The sequence below is a fragment of the Mercurialis annua genome, linkage group LG3 (assembly GCF_937616625.2).
Source record: "Mercurialis annua linkage group LG3, ddMerAnnu1.2, whole genome shotgun sequence".
NCBI classification, from domain to species: domain Eukaryota; kingdom Viridiplantae; phylum Streptophyta; class Magnoliopsida; order Malpighiales; family Euphorbiaceae; genus Mercurialis; species Mercurialis annua.
This window is the reverse complement of record NC_065572.1, coordinates 68,071,860-68,090,612: the sequence shown is the minus strand read 5'-3', so window position 1 is coordinate 68,090,612 and position 18,753 is coordinate 68,071,860. Positions and strand designations below refer to the sequence as shown.

At 33.7% G+C, this 18,753-nt stretch overlaps 5 protein-coding genes and 1 long non-coding RNA gene across 6 annotated transcripts; 2 read left to right on the top strand and 4 right to left on the bottom strand.

Annotated features, from left to right (window-relative positions):
• Positions 1–243: 243 nt before the first annotated feature.
• LOC126675163 (transcription factor MYB98-like) lies at positions 244–2,772 on the bottom strand. The gene is made up of 3 exons (XM_050369766.2): positions 2,158–2,772; positions 1,865–1,991; positions 244–798 (listed from the first exon to the last, which is right to left on the bottom strand). The coding sequence occupies exons 1-3, from the start codon at positions 2,745–2,747 to the stop codon at positions 244–246; spliced, it is 1,272 nt and encodes a 423-aa protein (XP_050225723.1). The 5' UTR covers positions 2,748–2,772.
• A 1,768-nt stretch (positions 2,773–4,540) lies between these two features.
• LOC126671229 (GDSL esterase/lipase At5g62930) lies at positions 4,541–7,397 on the bottom strand. The gene is made up of 6 exons (XM_050364979.2): positions 7,225–7,397; positions 7,068–7,145; positions 6,810–6,950; positions 6,229–6,305; positions 5,590–5,754; positions 4,541–4,990 (listed from the first exon to the last, which is right to left on the bottom strand). Exons 1-6 carry the CDS (start codon positions 7,321–7,323, stop codon positions 4,816–4,818), a joined length of 735 nt encoding a protein of 244 aa, XP_050220936.1. The 5' UTR covers positions 7,324–7,397; the 3' UTR covers positions 4,541–4,815.
• A 375-nt stretch (positions 7,398–7,772) lies between these two features.
• Positions 7,773–9,180, bottom strand: LOC126671395 (uncharacterized protein At5g39865-like). The gene is made up of 2 exons (XM_050365161.2): positions 9,126–9,180; positions 7,773–8,579 (listed from the first exon to the last, which is right to left on the bottom strand). The coding sequence occupies exons 1-2, from the start codon at positions 9,163–9,165 to the stop codon at positions 7,849–7,851; spliced, it is 771 nt and encodes a 256-aa protein (XP_050221118.1). The 5' UTR covers positions 9,166–9,180; the 3' UTR covers positions 7,773–7,848.
• A 23-nt stretch (positions 9,181–9,203) lies between these two features.
• Positions 9,204–9,809, top strand: LOC126671396 (uncharacterized). The gene is made up of 2 exons (XM_050365162.1): positions 9,204–9,380; positions 9,500–9,809. The coding sequence occupies exons 1-2, from the start codon at positions 9,204–9,206 to the stop codon at positions 9,584–9,586; spliced, it is 264 nt and encodes an 87-aa protein (XP_050221119.1). The 3' UTR covers positions 9,587–9,809.
• A 591-nt stretch (positions 9,810–10,400) lies between these two features.
• LOC130015246 (uncharacterized) lies at positions 10,401–13,823 on the top strand. The gene is made up of 3 exons (XR_008790315.1): positions 10,401–10,947; positions 11,122–13,370; positions 13,705–13,823. It is a non-coding gene; the product is annotated as an uncharacterized LOC130015246 (long non-coding RNA).
• Positions 11,387–17,064, bottom strand: LOC126673300 (probable boron transporter 2). Its single transcript, XM_050367388.2, has 12 exons — positions 15,736–17,064; positions 15,473–15,555; positions 15,189–15,381; positions 14,959–15,097; positions 14,593–14,758; positions 14,328–14,494; positions 14,037–14,210; positions 13,821–13,916; positions 12,897–13,034; positions 12,498–12,817; positions 12,001–12,271; positions 11,387–11,904 (listed from the first exon to the last, which is right to left on the bottom strand). The coding sequence occupies exons 1-12, from the start codon at positions 15,837–15,839 to the stop codon at positions 11,593–11,595; spliced, it is 2,163 nt and encodes a 720-aa protein (XP_050223345.1). The 5' UTR covers positions 15,840–17,064; the 3' UTR covers positions 11,387–11,592.
• Positions 17,065–18,753: the final 1,689 nt, after the last annotated feature.

Here is an 18,753-nt window from a genome sequence, read left to right as displayed (position 1 = left end):
TATGAAATTAAAACTCCCAACATATTTAATTCCTTTCATTTATTTTATAATAAACTTTGGCTATTTTTTCGTATCATAACCAACCCAGGTGAATTTTTACTTTTTTCTTCAAAATTTTCAAGATTTTTTTTTTATTCTTATATTTATTTTGAAGATAATTCAAACCCTAAAATTATAGTAATATCTAATACCCAAAATGTAAACGATCATATGGTGCATATATGACTATATTATAAACCCTAATTACATATTGGCTTGAGTGATCATCTCCACTAAATCCAGCTCCTTCTTCACCTCAAAATTCGCCATTAACGGAGTCACATCCTCCATCACCGCCGCCACATGATCCATCATCTCAAAGCTTTTCTCATCAAGCAGAGACTCAAAGCTGCACCCTTCTTGAAACATAACTTTCTCATCAAACTCAAAATCCGGCAACCCGAAATTACTCATGGGAACCAACAACTTATCATCATTTTGATTAAACTGATGATTAAATGATGATACCACATGATTCTGATCTTGATTTTTGGGGTGGCTAGTACTGTATGATGATCTTGCTGTAGGGCATGAGTCTAAGTTCAAGCTTTTGATGTAATCTTGAAGAAGTGAACCTCTTGGATACTTAGACCTACATTTTCTCTTTGAATATTGTCTTCTTTTTGTTGCGTTCCAGTGATTTTTGATCGAGTTTTCGGTTCGGCCTGGTAATTTTTTCGCAATTTCTGCCCATTTGTTTCCGATCTCTGCATGAGCTTCGATTAGTACCTTATCTTCTTCCTCACTCCATATCTCCTTCTGCTCAAAAACAAAAAAAAAAGTCCGAAAAATTAGAATAACCCGTGTCAATGGCGGATTTATAATTTTTTATAAATTGTATCAAAAATGTATTTAATTTATTCATAATTTTGAGTTAAATCGATATTTTTCTAAAAAAATTAACAGTTTGGTCCATTAATTCTACTAATTGAAAAAACGATATTTTAATTGTGTCTAATATGTGGTTCGTAAAGAATTTTTTTAGTATAACTTACATTGCATCATACAATTTATACGCAAATGTTTTAATTCGTCAAATTGACAGAACGAATTGTTTAATTTTTAAAAAATATATCCGCTAAAAGAGTTAAAATTATGAATATTTTGTTTATATTTTAATATAATTGTATAAAGACGGACAATTGAATGACAAATGTTGTATATAGGTGTATGTATGAGTGGCATCATTATCATTATCATTATCATTAATTGAGATATCTATTTGTCATGCATGCATGATTCTTGTTAACCCCACTATTCCTTAACAAACAGATTTTGTTTTTTACTTGCTTTTTGCCTAATGTATCACCAAAAAAGGTCCAAAATTGCAGAGAATATGATTGGGGCATAACATCAAACAGGTAACAATCTTTCTTTAGCTATATCTATTGCACCTATACAAAATCACACCCATATGGTTATATATCAATACTATTTGACACATGTTGCAATTATCTATTAAAACCTTTTTTTTTTCTCAATCAAATATAAAATAAAATGAAGAGTTATTTGTTAATAATTTTCCAATTTTTTTATATTTATAACTAATTAAACAATATATTTAAAATTTAGTATAAAAGAATTCGAATTTTCAATATTTTTAACATTTTATAGCCTAAAGGCATTATTTTATGTCGTTTCAGTCATTAAAAGCCACCAAAACGACACTGTTTTGTGAAAAAGAACCATCGGTGATGTGATATGCTAAAAAAATTTGGCTTTTTGTTTTATCAAATTCAAGATACTATGTTTAAATCGTTATAAATATAAAAAATAATTAAGATTTTATATGCAAATATATAACCGTGAAATGAATGATACTAACTTTGATATCAGGTCTAAGATGATTATGCCATCTTTCTCTACATTGTTTCCCAATTCTCCCAGGCAACATCTGAGCTATATGAGACCATTTTCTGATTCCGTACTGTTCCACCAGCTGAGTCAATAGCCTGCATCACGAAAACGAAATCCCGAAATGAGAAACGCGAAAATAAAAAATGGTGAAATAATATTTTTCTATACGAACAAATTATAAATATAAAGTTTCGGAATTTCGGTTTTTTTAGAAACGAAAACAAAACACCGAAACATAGAACTCCAGATTTATTTGCATACCTATCTTCATCCGATGTCCATTGCCCTTTGACTACATTATTCTTCTTCCGAGCTTTCCATGTTCTTCTCGTAGAAGGCAAAACCCTAGCGTTGCTCTTATTAACACCACCGCCACCGCCTCTCTTACGGTGGTACTGATCCTGCTTACTGTTATATTGATTAGCAGTGACAGTACACGACACTTCATCTGGTATAACAAAATTCAAAGGCTTAATCTCCTGAAAATGAGCTTGATGAATATTATTTGATCCCATGATCATATAATGATGATCAAAAAGATTATTATTTCTTTGGAAATTATCCATAACTTGACTATAGTGCCCTCCACCACCGCCGCCGGCTGCAAATGGTTTGCATTCATAATCATGAAATTCCATATCTGTTGAAGAGGACCCAAATGGAAAAACATCAAAAGTTTCAAAATTTGACCCTGTTTGCACCATAGACATTGGATTTAAAGATGACCCATTTGCATGAAACTGATCAAAACTTTGAAAATCTTGAAGAAAATTTGTAGCCTTTGATGATGATGATGATGCAGCTTCAAAGAAAAACCCTGGTTTGTTTAAGTAATCATCTGATAAAAACATTGAGTGGGTTATAATAGATTTTTCAATGAGCTTGTTATGATCAAGCTCCATCAAAAAAAATTAAGGTTTGAGATTTTTGTTGAGAGTTTCAGGATTATGATTTAGAAGATATAGAAACCATTTTTTTTGTTGCTTAATAGGTGAGGTTTGAGAAGGTATTTATTGAAAATAAGTTGATCATGACCCTTGATTAATTATGATCCAATGGTCTATATTGCTTTCCATAGCTCAAACTAGTGACTATTAAGCTTCTCTATAGCTAAGACTTTGGATGCTAATTTTTTTTTTGGGCAATTTTGGTAATTTACAGAAATTAAAATAAAATTAAAATTAAATCAATAAGGTTGATTAAGCTAGTCAAATTATAGGTGGGCAAATAGAGAAGAAAATCCAGTCCTAGCTGTTGCAATGGAGAAAGTAAAATATGCTTACATGGCAGGATAATAATGGCTAAAATTTTAGTTTCTAAGTTGTTGAATATATTTAATTTTCCAATCAATAATTGCCATTTCAAATTGTGCTTGGTTTTTGCAAGAGCAAATATGGTAGACCCTTTTAGACAACAAAGATTTTGCTAGCACAGGCCAAAACATACTACTAATACTATCTGTGAAATGACTATTTGGCCTTCTAATTAACTTCATTTACATTGGAGAGATTAATTGATTTTTTTTTGTAATTACTAATTTTAGAGAGATTCTTAGGTAGACTCAGTTTATCACGTCATCCGTGGACTAACCTATCACATTATGACACGTTATTAAAATAATGGCACTATCGTAATTTTGTTTATTACTTATTTACACTTTTGAATAAGAATATTACGATAATGCCATTATTTTAATGACGTGTCATAATATGATAGGTTTAGTCCACGGATAACGTGATAGACTAAGTCTACCTAAGAATTTCTCCTAATTTCAATACCTATTCAATAATAGAATTTGCAGTTCTGATGTGTGTTTTAAATATATAAATTACATGAAGTGTGTGCATCGGCTGGTTCGATTTGATAAAAAAAATCGATTTATTTTGAAGAAGATAAAAATTGAACTGAATTAAAAGGTAAAATTTAGTTCAATTCAATTTTTTATTTAACAAAATTGTAAGAACGAGTAAGTTTTATTTTCAAAAATTTAAAGACAAAAAATAAAATTACAAACAAATATTAAAAGACACTAGATTTAGAAAAAATTATTTAATTATAAGAAACTTATATATATATATATATATATATATATATATATATATATATGTGTGTGTGTGTGTGTGTGTGTGTGTGTGTGTGTGTGTGTGTGTGTGTGTAATTTCTTCTTTCGGTTTTTAAAAATTAATAATCAAACCAAACTAAAACTTTAAAAATTTAAAAATTTATTATAAATGAACCGGACTGATTTTTGGTTCAGTTTTTCGGTTGGTTCAGTGCACCCTGGTCTAATTACAAATTTTAACCTGTAATACTATTTCAAAACAAGGGCCAGTTTAGTCACTTTAACTTTGTGTTGATAGTGTTGACCGGCTAAGGAACATTTAGACAGGCCAGTTCAAATAGCTAATTTAATTGGACATAACATTTAAGGATTATAACAAATTAAATGAGAATTTGTTGCTTATATTGTAACCGAAATTAATTAAATTACTATGCAAAACAAATTCTTTAGCATTAATAATGTTTCACAGTTCACATTGGCAGAGTCATTAGAAACAAAGTTGGCATAAATTAGCAAAATTAAAGCATGCTTTTAATTTCATTTTTATTAATATTACTAACAAACTCTTAATACAGGTCAAGGTAACGCCAAACACTCCCATTTACTATCAGGTGTGCTTTAATATCATTAACTCAGGACTTAGATGTTCATAATGGCCAAAAACAATTGACAAGTTTTGAATCTAATAGCTTTAAATTGCAAAAAGAAACCCTATTACAATAGCTTGTATGATACGGTAGTATTACCAAGTGTTCCTCATCAAATGCCTGTATGAAGTTCAATTACTACCAAAGCTACAATTCTCAAATGATTTGAGGGAACATCAAGAAATTCAAGACTTTGATCCGATCAAAAGCTTAAGCTATAGGGCATTGCTGTTGAAAAGCTTTTTCGGGGTTCTTTCCGTCAATTTCTGAGTGGTGAGGAAAATCAAATGGCATTTCTGCCGCAGAGACCCATGCTTCGCTGAATACTCTTATAACTTCTCGACTGACCACTGCGTTACCTTCTGATGTCAGGTGCAATCCATCTCTGTTATTGACATGCTAGTTAGTCCTTCCGACTGAGTTAAACACTAAATAACAGTAATTCAGTTATCACAATAATGATAATAAAAGTTGATTCGATGAATTGAATTCTTTTCTTCTCTGATCAATATTCCAGAAAAAAAGTCCTTGATGGATAAAGACGACAGGATACGATTAAGACGATTCCACCCGCAATTGCAATCGAAAATGAGGAACAGCACATGATACATGCAATAATTAAGATTTTTGTTTATTTCTAACTATGGATGGTCAAGATGAACAAATAATATTTCACAAATTATTTGATTGAATCAGGCCGTCAGTAACTAAAAAACAGCTGGGCAAGTATGTTTTGCTTTAAGAATAGAAAAGGAGCACAATTGATGCAGTAAGAATCCACGTAGTGAGTTAAATACAGGGAACCATTTTTTATTACAATTATAGATATTAATCACTAGGAGTTCTATGAAAATGTAACCTAATTCTTATTCAAGTATAGTTGAATTATCTCCTCAAATATCAGAATAGAGATCTTCAATTTTAGATGTTTAGATCATACCTATTACCAATTAGGTTTTCGAAGTACATATATGTTAGACAAACCTCAGAAACTTTTTCTGCCAACTCTCTGTTTCTTGCATCTTAGACCATAAATTAATTGAGCAGACACGTAGTTCCTTTGCTAACTCAACACACTGCCTAGCATAAACTCCTGCCATTTCATTTGTCCTTTCCGGAAGTTCCATAGCTTGCTCACCATATAAAGACCTGCATAACATAGCCATAGGATTATCGCAACACTTGACCAGAACATCAACTTGAATGATAACAAACTCGTGATTCCTGCATTCTTAAATTAAACGAGGTTTTGGTATGACTAGGATTAGGCAACAAATGACAAATCATTAGCGTATAGCTGCAAGACAAAAAGAATGAAAAAAGGCAACTAAAAGATGGAACCATGGATTTTAGTTCTAATTTTTTTGTGTAAATTATATTTTCTAGATATTTGATTCTGATGGCAACAAGGAACTATATTAAATGTCTTCATTTCAGAATTTATCTTAGAATTGAATGAAGAAATGTATGCTAGCATCACATCTTTGGCTGAAATAAGTAAAGTAGAGATGCCAAGTATTGCCAACAAATGACCCACATACACAAGTTGCCATGTTTATCTGTCAGTCTATATATTCTGTATGCCTGTCTGTCAGTCACATGAAGAAGAATACAAATTCATACCTCGCAAATTCAAAACGCCCTTCTTCATCAATTGGAGGTGGAGTGATGAGCACAATTAGCATGGTAGGTGAACACTCCTACAACCAAGTTCCATAGATAGAATAAGAAACGAGTCTATAATTAACAAAATGTCCAGTCATATGTACTGAAGAAATGCATAACTAATTCTACAAGTGACTGGTTCGCCATAAAAACATTAGGAACTAGGAACTTGAAGTGGAAGAAATTGGAATACAAATTCACAAAGACTAGTGCAGGAAACTTGATGAATCATTATTGAGAAAATAAATATTACTAATATTTCTTATTATTCATCTAACTATACCAGCTACATTTCCAATCCAACAATAAAAGGAGTCAAGTGATCTCCTGTAGAAGAGCCTACTATATGATGATAACATTTATGCTACATTGGTTTCAAAAAATCAAGCTGTTTTCAGGATTCTCCCCAATGCAATGCACTGCATTATTACTGGCACGAGTATAGAATACACAATTCCAATCAGATAATAAGCTGAACATCAAATTCTTCTAGCATATAAGCTAAGCAAACATTAAACACGCAACAAAAAAACAGAAACCTTCAAATGTCGAACAATTTTCCGCAAATTATCCGTGTATTCATCAACAAGAACATGCTGCCTATCACTAGTTCTCCCCTTAACAGCAGCATCATTAGCACCAAAGAATATAGTAACAGCAGCTGGAGGTTTACTTAAACCCTACAACAACACATACAACAAACACCAATGCCATAATAAATAACCCACTCGATTACAATTCCGGATCACAGAACCAGTAAAACCCATAAATAAAAAAACAAAAACATAGTCACTCACAATAGGGAAAATGTGATGCAACAAGAACAAGGCCCATCGAGTGTTGTAACCGCCATAGCCACGAACTAACACATCAGCCTGTTACGGCCGGGTACAAATTAAGATTGATAAATTAGGTAAAGTGAGTAAAAGGGTAATTTTATGATGCATTGTGTACCTTGCGGGAATAAGTGTCAGCAAGAGCAGCGCCCCAACCATCTGATCGGAAAGATTGCTCGGTAATTGAATCTCCGAACAGCACTATTTGCGGTCTCATCTCCCTCTCTCAACTTATTCAAATTGATTGGAATGACTTCCCTATTGTTTTATTATTATTTTTTACTTTTAAATGTTTTTTTATAATTTATTAGCGTTTACACTCTCACGGGTTTAGCAGATGCAGACACAGCTAGTTAGCTGGTCAGTTTAGCGGGTGTTAGCCGGTGACTTGTCTTAAACGCACCGTTTCTTTGTTTTTTTTTCTCTGGCCACGGAAACGGAATTGGTTCAAGTGGTAAATGGCTTGATATTGTTTAAGTAAAGTCTCGGATTCGAGTCTTATAAATGCAAAAGATTCCCGCTGGCAGACTCATCTACCATGTCAGGTGCGCGACGCGGGTCATCCGGAGAAGTCACGGCCTAAAAACCGGATGGGCAACCAAGAAAAACGAAAACGACGCCAAACAAATCACACTCTAATTAATGTTGGGTGCTAAAATTGCAGAATTATGCTATGTCGTAATTTAGTTATAATCTGGAATAAGGATTTACAAAAAGAATTGAAACCAAATATGAATAATGTTCAAGAACAAAAGGGACAGATAACTAAACCATTCTCATTACAATGTTGGCAAACAGTTGACAACCCATCCTCTTGAATCACTCTACGGCTCCCATTACACTGAAAACAAACCAAAAACTTAAAACCAGCACAGCCTTGGCAAGATGGTGGCATTGAAGGAATCCCATGGAAGAGCAGCTTCAATTTCCCTTGCTCATGTAATCTCAGAACCTCCTCTGCTCCTCCAATGTCTCTTCCTTTTACGAAAAGCCTCGGAGGAGGAGGCACCGTCCCATTATTATCCCCTCCTAAAACGTTCCGTAACTCGTCTTTATACTCGCTGTGCATCCACACATCTCTCTCGTAGAATCGTACCCCGAAACTCTCTAAAACGAACCGAATAGTTCTGCATTCCTCGAATGTTTTTCGGACTCCTCGAATTGTCGTTGTGTAGAGAATCACACACTCACTGCCTCCTGGCGGACACTTCTCTTCAAACCCGAATAAAAACTCTTCTTCTTCAGCTCTTTTATGTTGTTCAAGAGCTTGTTCAAATGCAGCAAGAAGGTTGGGGTCAAACAGGGTAGCAGAATTCGGATCGGGTGGTCGAAAACATGGAATTTCAGCTGTATACTTAGTCGCTGCCGGTGCTGGCCTAACATTTTCTTTATCTTCTTCATCGAGAGCATCAGCTTCTTTCTTGAATTGTGACTTGAAAATTGGTATTTTTGACAGTGTTTCCACGAACTCATCTGCACCATTTTTCACTATAAGAAATCCATCTTCGCCAATTGGTTTTATTGATTTTAGCTTCTGTAATACCCTCCCTTTCATTCCCTTCATTTTTTCCGTTAATACATAAAAATAGTGGAATTAATGGAACACCATGTTTTTGTTTTCAAATTTTCTCAGCCTCAACGGCTAGAAAGCTGTTATGTTTAATAATTACAAAAAAGGAAATTGTAAACGTGGTGGGACATGAGGGGAATCCTATGAAGGCTGAAGCACAATTCAAAAAAAATAAAAGCCCATTAGAAAGGAAATATTACACTAGTAGTGCCTCAACTTTTTAAATATTTTTATGAATTTATTTTTAATGTTTTTATAAATCATTCATTTAGAGTTAATTTATTTTTAGTGTTACCCGTATGTAATTGTTTTTAGGCTTTGCCTCCTCTCTTGTATCAAAAAAAAATTATCTTAATTTTTAAATCAATTCTTTACTGGTATAAAAAAAGTTAAAAGAAGCTGACATTGACTAGTGTAAATTTTTTCCGTTAATTTTTTTTCCGATGAACCTCTATGTAACAAAATAAACGGCGGCCACCTCGTCAACATACACAAGTAACACAGCCATCCCAATCTGATCCATCAATATGTCACAACCTTACAACCACCATCTCCCCTCATCACCCATGGCCCGAACAAATTTGTTCTCATCGGAGATAACATCTGCAACAATGAAATCCAGCATTAACAGTGTCATCAATAAACCCCAAAAACCTTTCTTTAGGCCAGCCCAAGATGACACTAAACCTCCCCTTCAAGACCCAGTAACTCTCTTTTCTCTCTCTAATTACTTCAGTTTATACGCTAATTCTTGATTGTATTCAACAGTTTTTAGCTAATTCCTTGTATTTGGTTTGTTCTAATTTGTTTAATTGAACTGCAGATTTTGAGGTCGGACCCCATTGAGACAGAGGAAGCTGTTCTGCGATTGCCTCCTTTCCCTTCCCACAAATTCAAACTCCAATCTTAGTTTTTTTTTCCTGTTTTGTCTTAAATGTTTTGTAATTGTGATTTTATAAGTTCTGCCTTTTTTTTCTTTTTCTTCTGTTTTTTTATGAAATTTCCAAGCTTAGAGATGGTTAGACAAGAATATATCCTAAGGTGAGAAAATTATGGATTAGTTATCTGAGTTAATTATTTGATATGATACCTTGTGTTTGACACAAATTCAATAGATTATGTGCACTTTGTCACATTGATTTTAGACTAGGTTGCACGGACAGTTCATTCTAGGGGTAAGCAAAGTTTTGAAAAAACCGACCAAACCGACCGAACCAGTGAATTTCGGTCGGTTTGGTTCGGTGATAAATTTTCATTCGGTCGGTTCAGTTAAAAAAATATAAATTTTCGGTTATCGGTTAACGGTTCGGTTAAAAATTTAAAATTTACACTTTAACCGAACCGACCAAATACTTAAAATTTTGAATGCTTATTATGAAAAGTAGGTTGATATATTTTTTAAATTTAATTCTTGCTATGGTATATTGTTTGGATTTGTGAGAAAATGCTTCATTTTTTTCTAATTTTCATAGAATTTAATTATTTGAATTTGTAAAAAAAAAAATTGATCTTTAAAGCATATGTAATTGAAAAAGCCCATAAAAACCCATAAATACCCAATTTAACCGACACGACCAAAAAAAATTCGGTCGAAACAGATTCGGTTAATGTTCTTTGTTCGGTCGGTTCGGTCAAAAATATTACAACATTCGGCTTAATCGGTTTGGCCACTTTTGGATCGGTTTTGACCGAACCGACCGAATGCTCACCCCTACTTCAGTCACTTTCTAATATATTTCGACACAAAATTTCATTTTTTTACATAATGAACCTTAAAGTAACATTGTTTCACCGTGGTCGTGTCCAAAGATCCGTCTTATCTAGATTTAGGTAAGTGTCCATTAGATGAATCAATTTCAATATCTATCAACAGCATAACTGTAGCAGACATGCAAAATTCTCAAAAATGGGTATCCTAGTTGGAGTAAAGATAGTGGAAACAAATTGTACATTTTAGCACTACCATATGTATCCTGCTGGTTTATTAACAATTGTCGCAGCCAGCCCAAAGGCAATCTCGTTTTGTCTATCTGAAATCTTTGCTGATGTATCCAATACAAAGTCGATTAAATTATCATGTCACTAAAAGAGATACAACTAGTTCAGCTTGTGTTGGCAGAAAGGACATATAAAGCAAATGATTAACAGCGATCTTTACCTAAAGAGATTCCCACCCACTCATCACTCAGTTACTCACCATCCTATAACCATTAGTGCAAACATGACATCAATCTCATCACTGTCCCTTAAGAAAAGAGTGCCTACAAAGAGGTTAGCGATAAGTTATGCTGCACGAAAACTTGTTCAAGTCCTATTTATCCGTGTTTTGTTTTCTTATTTATAAACGCTTGTGAAGCTCTAAAACTTTAAATTTATAACATATTCCTGTAAAATAGGTATATTTTACTGTTTCTCGTTTCAGCATTTTTGTTTCCTGTGTAATAGATGATAAGGCAAGGACCTGTTCAGTTTTGGTGATGCAATGCTAGCTGCAGATTCATGCTCAGCTGCTGGCATAACTTCATTTAGCTTAAATTGTAAAATTAAAGCAAACCAAAAGAACAAGTATGGTTCTGTAGTGCATATACTTGTTCACATTTCAGAATAAGAATACTAAGCAATTCATGCTCTTCAAACTAACATAGATGAGACTATACCAAAGGGGTAAACAAAAAGGAAAAGCAAGAAATAGAAAATTTAGCAGACAAGATAAATTCAAAGCACATATTTTCATTATCAAGAATATTTCCTCTGTTCAGTCTCTCTGTTGCATATATAGCGATAACATTGACAGATTCTAAAGTTATGGCCAGGTAATAAAATGCACAGCTATTACGACTAATGTTTAGTTACACACAAATGACCTCTCGAGCACATTGACAATGACAACTGAACTCACCTGAGTTATATTAGGTTTTAAGTTGAAGATGACCCATGACTGCTTTGACCAAGGTTTGATGCCCCTGGACTGGGCGTCTGTTTTATTTCGGTTCCCCTGCCAGTAAAGCGGGGCCTCTCGCCCGCCCTCAGACCACCAACTCGTGGACTGTATTGCCTTTTGGGTGCACGTGGACTAAATGCAGGTTTTATATCCTGTAATGAAGTTGGTGTTGAGCTTGTCACTTTAGGGCTTTGTGTTCGGCGGAACTCCCCACGGCTTCTCGTCACCATTTCATCAAGAATTTCTCCTCCATCGATATTAGATGACCTTGTTTGAGGGTTCTGATCCTGCCAGATAGACAGAACGTCATTTTTTGAAGCTCCAAAAGCGGAATGTGAAAGAAGCTCGATTAATTGAACATTGAAAAGGTTAAGACCACTTACTTCACATGCAATGTTGTAAGATACAGCAGGAGCTTCCTCATATTCTGCAGCATCCAGGTCTTGAAGAAAAGCTCCTTTGAAAAATATAGGGAGCACATACTGCCTTACAGGAACTAGAAGCATGATTAACAGTGGAAAAAGGACCCCGGCTATTGGAATCCATGTCAAGCCAAAACACAGAAGCAGGTAAGTTGTCTGGAACACGGTGAAGATGGCAATTGTTTTAAAGGGTACTGTCTCGACAAAAGTTAAATGACTCGTCTCCAGCACCCTGAAAGGTTGGAGGAAACTGAGGTATTAGAAGTATTTGAGAAATAATTACAAGTTTCTAACCGCCAGCTTAAAAGATATGAACTGTGCGATAACAGTGCGTATAATAACTACTACTGCAAACATAATAAAACCAACATATAAGTGAAGTTGATACTGACATCAAACTAGCAGAAAGTGACAGATTTCAAATTATAGAAAGAACAAATGCTAAAAGAATGATTTACTTGTATCGTCGACTTGGAGCAGTAAAAAGCAATAATATCCTCTCCCAGCACTGATTTCCTGGTAAACTTTCAATGGCCATAAAAGCAAAGTATCCCCAAAGAACTGAAGTTGGGATCTTCTTCAGGAGAGGCATAGCAGCAACACAGCCACCAACCATCAATGCCTGAAGCAGATTGCTGAGGCGCTGTTCTTTGACTTCAACAGGTAAAAGATCATCTACATCTTTATCAATATCAAATATGGTTTCATCCACAGGGGCATCAATGTAGCCAGTACTTGATGCCTTTTGGATCGTTGATTCTTTTAGCTCTTTCAGTCCCTGCGTGAAGTGAAGGTAAGTAAAAAGAGGAAAAAGAGGAAGCTGTTTTCCATACCAAATGATAAGCAGGATAAACTACCAGGGCAGGTGGCAATTGATAGACTAAAGGAGTCTGCATTTCATTGTAAGCTTCTTGAATGTTTTGGTATAACTGACCCAGATTTGCGTTATCGTGAATGCTTCTTCTGACTGTCGAAACTAGCTTATTTCGCAAAAGCTGCTCAAAGAAGAGAAACAAAGATAAATTAGATCAACATCTTATATTTAACTGGTTTTAGAAAGATGGGCTTAAGAGATGGTGAAAGTGTCAAACAAGAACACAAGGAAACAGAAAAATGCTCATATACAGTAATTTGGCTACAATTCGAACACAAGAAAGTAAAACAAAGCCATGTAGAAGTGTTTCTTGGTGGCAATTTGATTGAATTTGCTTCACTACAATTGGCATTTGATCTTCTAAAATGCAAAAAGCTCAATTGAAACCTTTTCAAATGTCAATTCAGTCAGGAGCCTGAATCTCTTATTCTTCACAGTATCAAACTCTTCCATCAAGGTATGCTGACTTTCAAAGCACTAGGCTTCTGACTTCGATAGCAAAGGAGTAAGAGCAGGCATCAGCTAGGACAGAATCTTGATATTAAAATGTCCAAGTTCTAGCACTGCATTAAAAATCTTAAAACTAAAGGCATGCAGTTTTAGCAATGCATTAAATTATCTTAGCAACGCTAGGACAGAGTCTTAAAACTTTGTCAAATCTTTTTAGAAACGAGGTGGATAACCTTTCTTATTGTTAGAATATAGTTCAAATCTCCGATGGTTGAGCCTTGTCTTGCTTGTTAGTCAGCAATGCAAATAGAAAGGGTATGATATTTTCTTTTCTATCACAGGATTTAGAGCTTAGAAAATCAGCAAAAAATTTAGAAGGAAACAGAACCATAGCCTGAAGGAAGAAAAGAATCAGATTTGTATAGTAGACTTTAGAGCCAGGAAGTCTGGCTATTACCTGATGTTTCAAGGTCGCTAAGCATTTTGTATGCATTGGAGACTGTGGAATCACACCATTTGAAGGAGGAATGCCGATGAGACCGCATAAGATCACCTGGACAGGTAAAGTGCATCGCAATAATTCAAAAAATAATATATTTATTTCTGCTCATAATTTTGACAGTCCTAGTCAAGTTGCTACAAGGTGATTAAATTGTTCATGAAAACATCTTACCAAAACTCCCAAAAGCAGAAGGTCATAATGATAGGAAGATGGCTTCTTCAAATTGAATTCCTTTTGTTGGGCAAGTTGAGATGCAACACTATGATCAAAGTAGTAAAGGACTGCAATCATGGTTGCAGGAACAAATGCTCCAAGAATGTAAAAAGGAGGTACAGCAGTCATTTCCTGCATAAAATATGAATATGATCACCATTATCAGTTCAAAAGTTAAACCAGCACAGATTTAGCCTCTCTTGAAGCTGATGGAAGCTAGTTTATGGGAAATTGCAGTCTAGTGCTTACATTAATAACCGTCCAATTCGAGTATGCACCAGGAGACCATGGGTTTGGACTGAAAAGGCGCCTCGGGATCCCTCTCGGAACATCATTAACTGGGATGTAAGATATTGCAGTCCATGCAAGTACCATTAGAGGAACTCCATAATCTGCAATAAATCCTCGCAACCAACCTTGAAAAAGAAATTAAAAAGACAACTTTGTCAACAAAATATAAAGCTGACAGACAAGGGAGTCCAAACAAAGGTAAATTCTGTGCAATCTCCGATACCTGTCCCATAGCGCCACGACCTAGCTGTACGGCTCTTTAGTGCAGTCCACAGAAGTCCAAACGATAAAACTAGAGCAAACATTCCATTGCCAAATCGCCAAGAAGATTGGAATGCAGTCTGGTTAGGATTCTCTCTTTGGGGTATGCCAAACTCCTCCACGACTCCCTATAGGATATATTAAGTTGAAATGTGATGAGAAGACAATTTTTGGTTGTTCTGTTGATTTTTATTGTAAATCTATAAAACAACCCGAGCCTCTTCTATATAATACGACCCTTTTAATCACTCAAAACTCAAAATTACCCTGACATTGAACTCTCCTCAGAACTTGAACTGATATATGATATAATCAAACGAATACTCACTCTTATGGCCTGCTGCATAAAAAGCATTGCAATCAGTAGACCAAACAGTTCGCCAGCCACTCGTGTAAATCTGTTAATTAAAGAGCAGGCACCCAATATTGCCAGCAAGAAAAGCAACAAGCCAGTCCACACAGAAACCCTGAGAACCAAAGAAATAAGGCACATACTACAAATTGACAAAAAAAAACACTCCAAGTAAATAAGCTAAATAAGATTGGTCATTTAAATACCATCCAGTCCAAGCTAAGAAGAGTTTTGGTCCCAAATCCTTCCTGTCCTTTGCAAAGTTGAACATAAATGTATACATCAACACTGTTGGTTCTGCGACCCCCAGTATGAGCAAGGGCTGTCCTCCAAATATCGAATGGATGATTCCACAAAGTGCTGTCGATGCAAGAGTTTGCACTGCAGTCAAACTTCCATCTGCAGCAAGTAATCAAACAAATATGTATTAGAAGATAAACAGTGTAGTAATAATAATAGAATACTATCTGACTTATGTAAGTGGTCCAACCGGTATCTCTTTCAAGCTGTTCTCCAAAAGATATAACTGGAATTGCTGAAGCAAAGAATATATATGTTGTCGGAGCAAGAATCCTGAATGCAAGAAAGAAAATAGTGACAAAAAAATTTGGTTAGACAAATAAGACAGGAAATTTTAATTATCTGCAAAGTTTTCCTAATAATAGGCAGAACTGTTCAAATATCATTAAAATCAAAATGTCTTACAACAATGGCACACATTTGTAACCAATGATTGCAGACAGGAATCACAACCTGATACCCGCACGGAGACCTCCAGTCCAGTCTTGCTTGTAGCACAAAAGCCTTCCTTTAAGATCATTTTTTATTCCACGGAAGGGAACAAATGTCTCCTCCATTAAACTCAAATTTTAGGTGAATAACTAAGAATTATGTATATTTTTGATGTTCTGGTTCAACAAAAGAACTAAAAGATAACACACACTCCAAAACAGTAACCGAATAGTAAGTACTCGAGAGGCCAATATGATAATTAAACTTGCATAGATGATGGTAATTGTTAGGAATAAGAATCTATAGGCAGAAGGGCCAAAAAGAAGAACAGGTATAATCTCCAAAACTAACCATTTTTTTGGTAGATATTCAGTAGGTAAACTATATACAGTTGAAGAACTTTACATTTCAGGGAATATATGAAGAATGATATTGGTTTTATTTGGTTGTGAATGGAAAAAGAATCAGTTAGCAGCAATGAATCAAATCACTTAAATTCCATGTATCAGTTTAAAAATAAAGTAGTTAGCGAATAGAATCCTTAATCAAGGAAAAATGGTCTCAATTAGCGGAAAGAACAGGTGCTATCCATATTTCTCAAATCTTATTAGCGTTTAACTTCAATGAAATTAAAATCCATTGACACTACTGTTTTCTTACTTCATTCTCAAGAAAACCATTCTACTCATTAAGTAATTAAGTCCCGCCAAAAACCACACCAGCATTAAAAGAAAACGATTCAAATTACATGTTACAGTTTAAAAAATTAAAAGGGCATAAATTTTGCTGGTCAAGCTCAAGAAAAGTGAAGCTTAGTATAAAGACTACAAATTTAAGGAAAGCCCATTGTCACAAGAATCATGTTCTAACAGTTCAACACAAATTTAAAACAATTTAGCTTTACATAGCTCAAAGAAAAACCTTAAAGATGAGTTAAAACACAATTTAACGAGAACCCATGATTGAATCAAACCAAAGATTAATCCTTTAAAACTTTGAAGCAAATGGGCATTTATTAAAGACGAAATAACAGCCAAGAACAGCACTTTAATCAATATTACATTATTAGAAACAGACCCTTTTGAGCAAGAACATGAAACAAAACAAGCTGAAAAAAGTTGGTGGTGGGTATTAAATTACATGACCTGAACTGGGCGCTGAAGTATATAAACAGAGACAAAGGAACAGAACACGTACGGCAGAATGAGCAACAATTAAGAGAAGAAGAATGGTTTTTTTGCAGAGAGAGACAGCAATGGAAGAAGGGATTTTGGCGTGAATGAGAGGAATGTAGTGTGTGGTGACTAAGCATGTGTACATTTATAAGCTTCTTTTTTCAGGCGCGCTATTAAATAAACAAACATCTGACAGATACAAAGAAAGTTTAGCAAGATACTCATTTCATTATTTAATAAACATTGGCCTAATTTTCTAATTATACTATTCATTTTTTTTCTCAAAAGAAAATACTAGTAGTAATCTATTTTCAGACAAGCGTGAATAATATAGGTGAGTCCGTACAATGGCAGACATCTATTGCATTTACAAATATCTAATTTTCATTTAATTTTTAAATTTTAAAGTGAATTAATTTATTAATTACTTTGATTAACATTGAAATACAAAAAGAGAGTGAAATTTAAATTATAAAATTAAATATAAATAAATAATATTACATAATATTTAATAAAAATATTAATAATTATTTTTTATAAAAAGCAATATTTAGTTTAAACATATTTAGCTATTTATTTTGATAAATTTATAAAAAAAATTAAAATATTAAATTATAGTTGTTTTAATATAAATAAAATAATTTTATAAAATTTATACATGATTAGAGCATTTAAAAATAATTTAAATAATTTTATATATTAAAAAAATAATATAGTCTAATAGGGTAATTTTGTCTAAATAAGTAAAAATATTGAAACAGCTATCAGCTGTTGGCAAAAAACTCTATATTAGAGCTTTTCAAATAGCACATGTTGGAGGTTTATAAAGCTCCAAAAAAGCTCTTAAAAGAATCTCACCAAACATTTTTGTGGAGTTTTTTGAAAAGTAAAAGCTAAAATCTTTATCGAAAAGGTGAACCAAACACCCCCTTAGTAAAAGGATCTAAGATAAACATTAATTTTTAAAAAAATAGATAAACATTAAGCAATATGGTTTTGCTTTGCAAAGCTGGCCTCTTTCTAAAATGGCTATTAGTTTCTCATTGATCACCCCTTGCAGGAAGGAAGGACTTAAAAATTGTGAAAGGTCAAAGAAAAACTAAAAAGAGTGATGTAACTGCCACCTTTCTGCTTTTTAACAACAATTTCAACACCACCACCCCTCTCTGGTACACTTGATATGTAACCTATACATGAGTTTTTGTGGGGGATAAAATGAATTATAAATTTTAAACGTATATTGTAAAGTTCAGTTAATAATTTAAATATGAGTTTTTATTCTTTAAATAATTTTCAGTTTTAAAATATTAATTTAGACACCATAACTATATATATTACAAAAGAAAAAGAGGAATAACCAATTTATAATAATATGACTGATGTAATTAGCATTATACTACTATAATATTTATATTTTTCTATCTTTAGATTTTGTATTTTTGTGCGAATTGTATATTGACTAATTATTTTTTTTAATGTCATAGAAAGTGTTTTAAAAACCGGACTGAACCGGCCGGTCAAATCGATTAAAATGAAAACCGGTTAGTTGTCCGGTCTAAAACTACAAAAAATTGGAAATTGCGGTTGAATGAGGCAGTGTTTTAACTATGAGTAGCTAGGTTTGGACAAGCATGTCTTGTTGTGTTTTGGATCCTTTTGTCCGATTAATTTGGTGGAAACGCTTCAAATAACCAAACTATCAAATTTATGTGTTGATCTTTCAACTTGTAAACAATTATCAATTAACTTAAATTGTTATTTTAATAGATAGTTATATTTTTTTTTCTTTTTTAAATAATTTGTTTTATTTTAACACCTGACTCAACATGTGTGGTTCACCCTCGATAATCAGAAAATACTTTTC

Bases quoted from the DNA above. Each gene is read 5' to 3' on its own strand.
- LOC126671395 (XM_050365161.2), bottom strand. From the start codon at position 9,165: ATGTTGACGAGGTGGCCGCCGTTTATTTTGTTACATAGAG. The intron at 8,580-9,125 runs GTTCATCGGAAA...AAAATGGTGCAG, and splicing joins GTTTATTTTGTTACATAGAG to ATGAGTTCGTGGAAACACTG.
- LOC126671229 (XM_050364979.2), bottom strand. From the start codon at position 7,323: ATGAGACCGCAAATAGTGCTGTTCGGAGATTCAATTACCGAGCAATCT. The intron at 5,755-6,228 runs GTATGAATTTGT...TATGTTATGCAG, and splicing joins GGGCGTTTTGAATTTGCGAG to GTCTTTATATGGTGAGCAAG. The intron at 4,991-5,589 runs GTTTGTCTAACA...TGTCAATAACAG, and splicing joins TGGCAGAAAAAGTTTCTGAG to AGATGGATTGCACCTGACAT.
- LOC126673300 (XM_050367388.2), bottom strand. From the start codon at position 15,839: ATGGAGGAGACATTTGTTCCCTTCCGTGGAATAAAAAATGATCTTAAA. The intron at 15,556-15,735 runs GTTGTGATTCCT...TCTTGCATTCAG, and splicing joins GGTCTCCGTGCGGGTATCAG to GATTCTTGCTCCGACAACAT. The intron at 12,818-12,896 runs GTAGTTTATCCT...CACTTCACGCAG, and splicing joins ATCAATTGCCACCTGCCCTG to GGACTGAAAGAGCTAAAAGA.
- LOC126671396 (XM_050365162.1), top strand. From the start codon at position 9,204: ATGTCACAACCTTACAACCACCATCTCCCCTCATCACCCATGGCCCGA. The intron at 9,381-9,499 runs GTAACTCTCTTT...ATTGAACTGCAG, and splicing joins AACCTCCCCTTCAAGACCCA to ATTTTGAGGTCGGACCCCAT.
- LOC126675163 (XM_050369766.2), bottom strand. From the start codon at position 2,747: ATGTTTTTATCAGATGATTACTTAAACAAACCAGGGTTTTTCTTTGAA. The intron at 1,992-2,157 runs GTATGCAAATAA...TTCGTGATGCAG, and splicing joins TGGACATCGGATGAAGATAG to GCTATTGACTCAGCTGGTGG. The intron at 799-1,864 runs GTTAGTATCATT...GTTTTTGAGCAG, and splicing joins ATCTTAGACCTGATATCAAA to AAGGAGATATGGAGTGAGGA.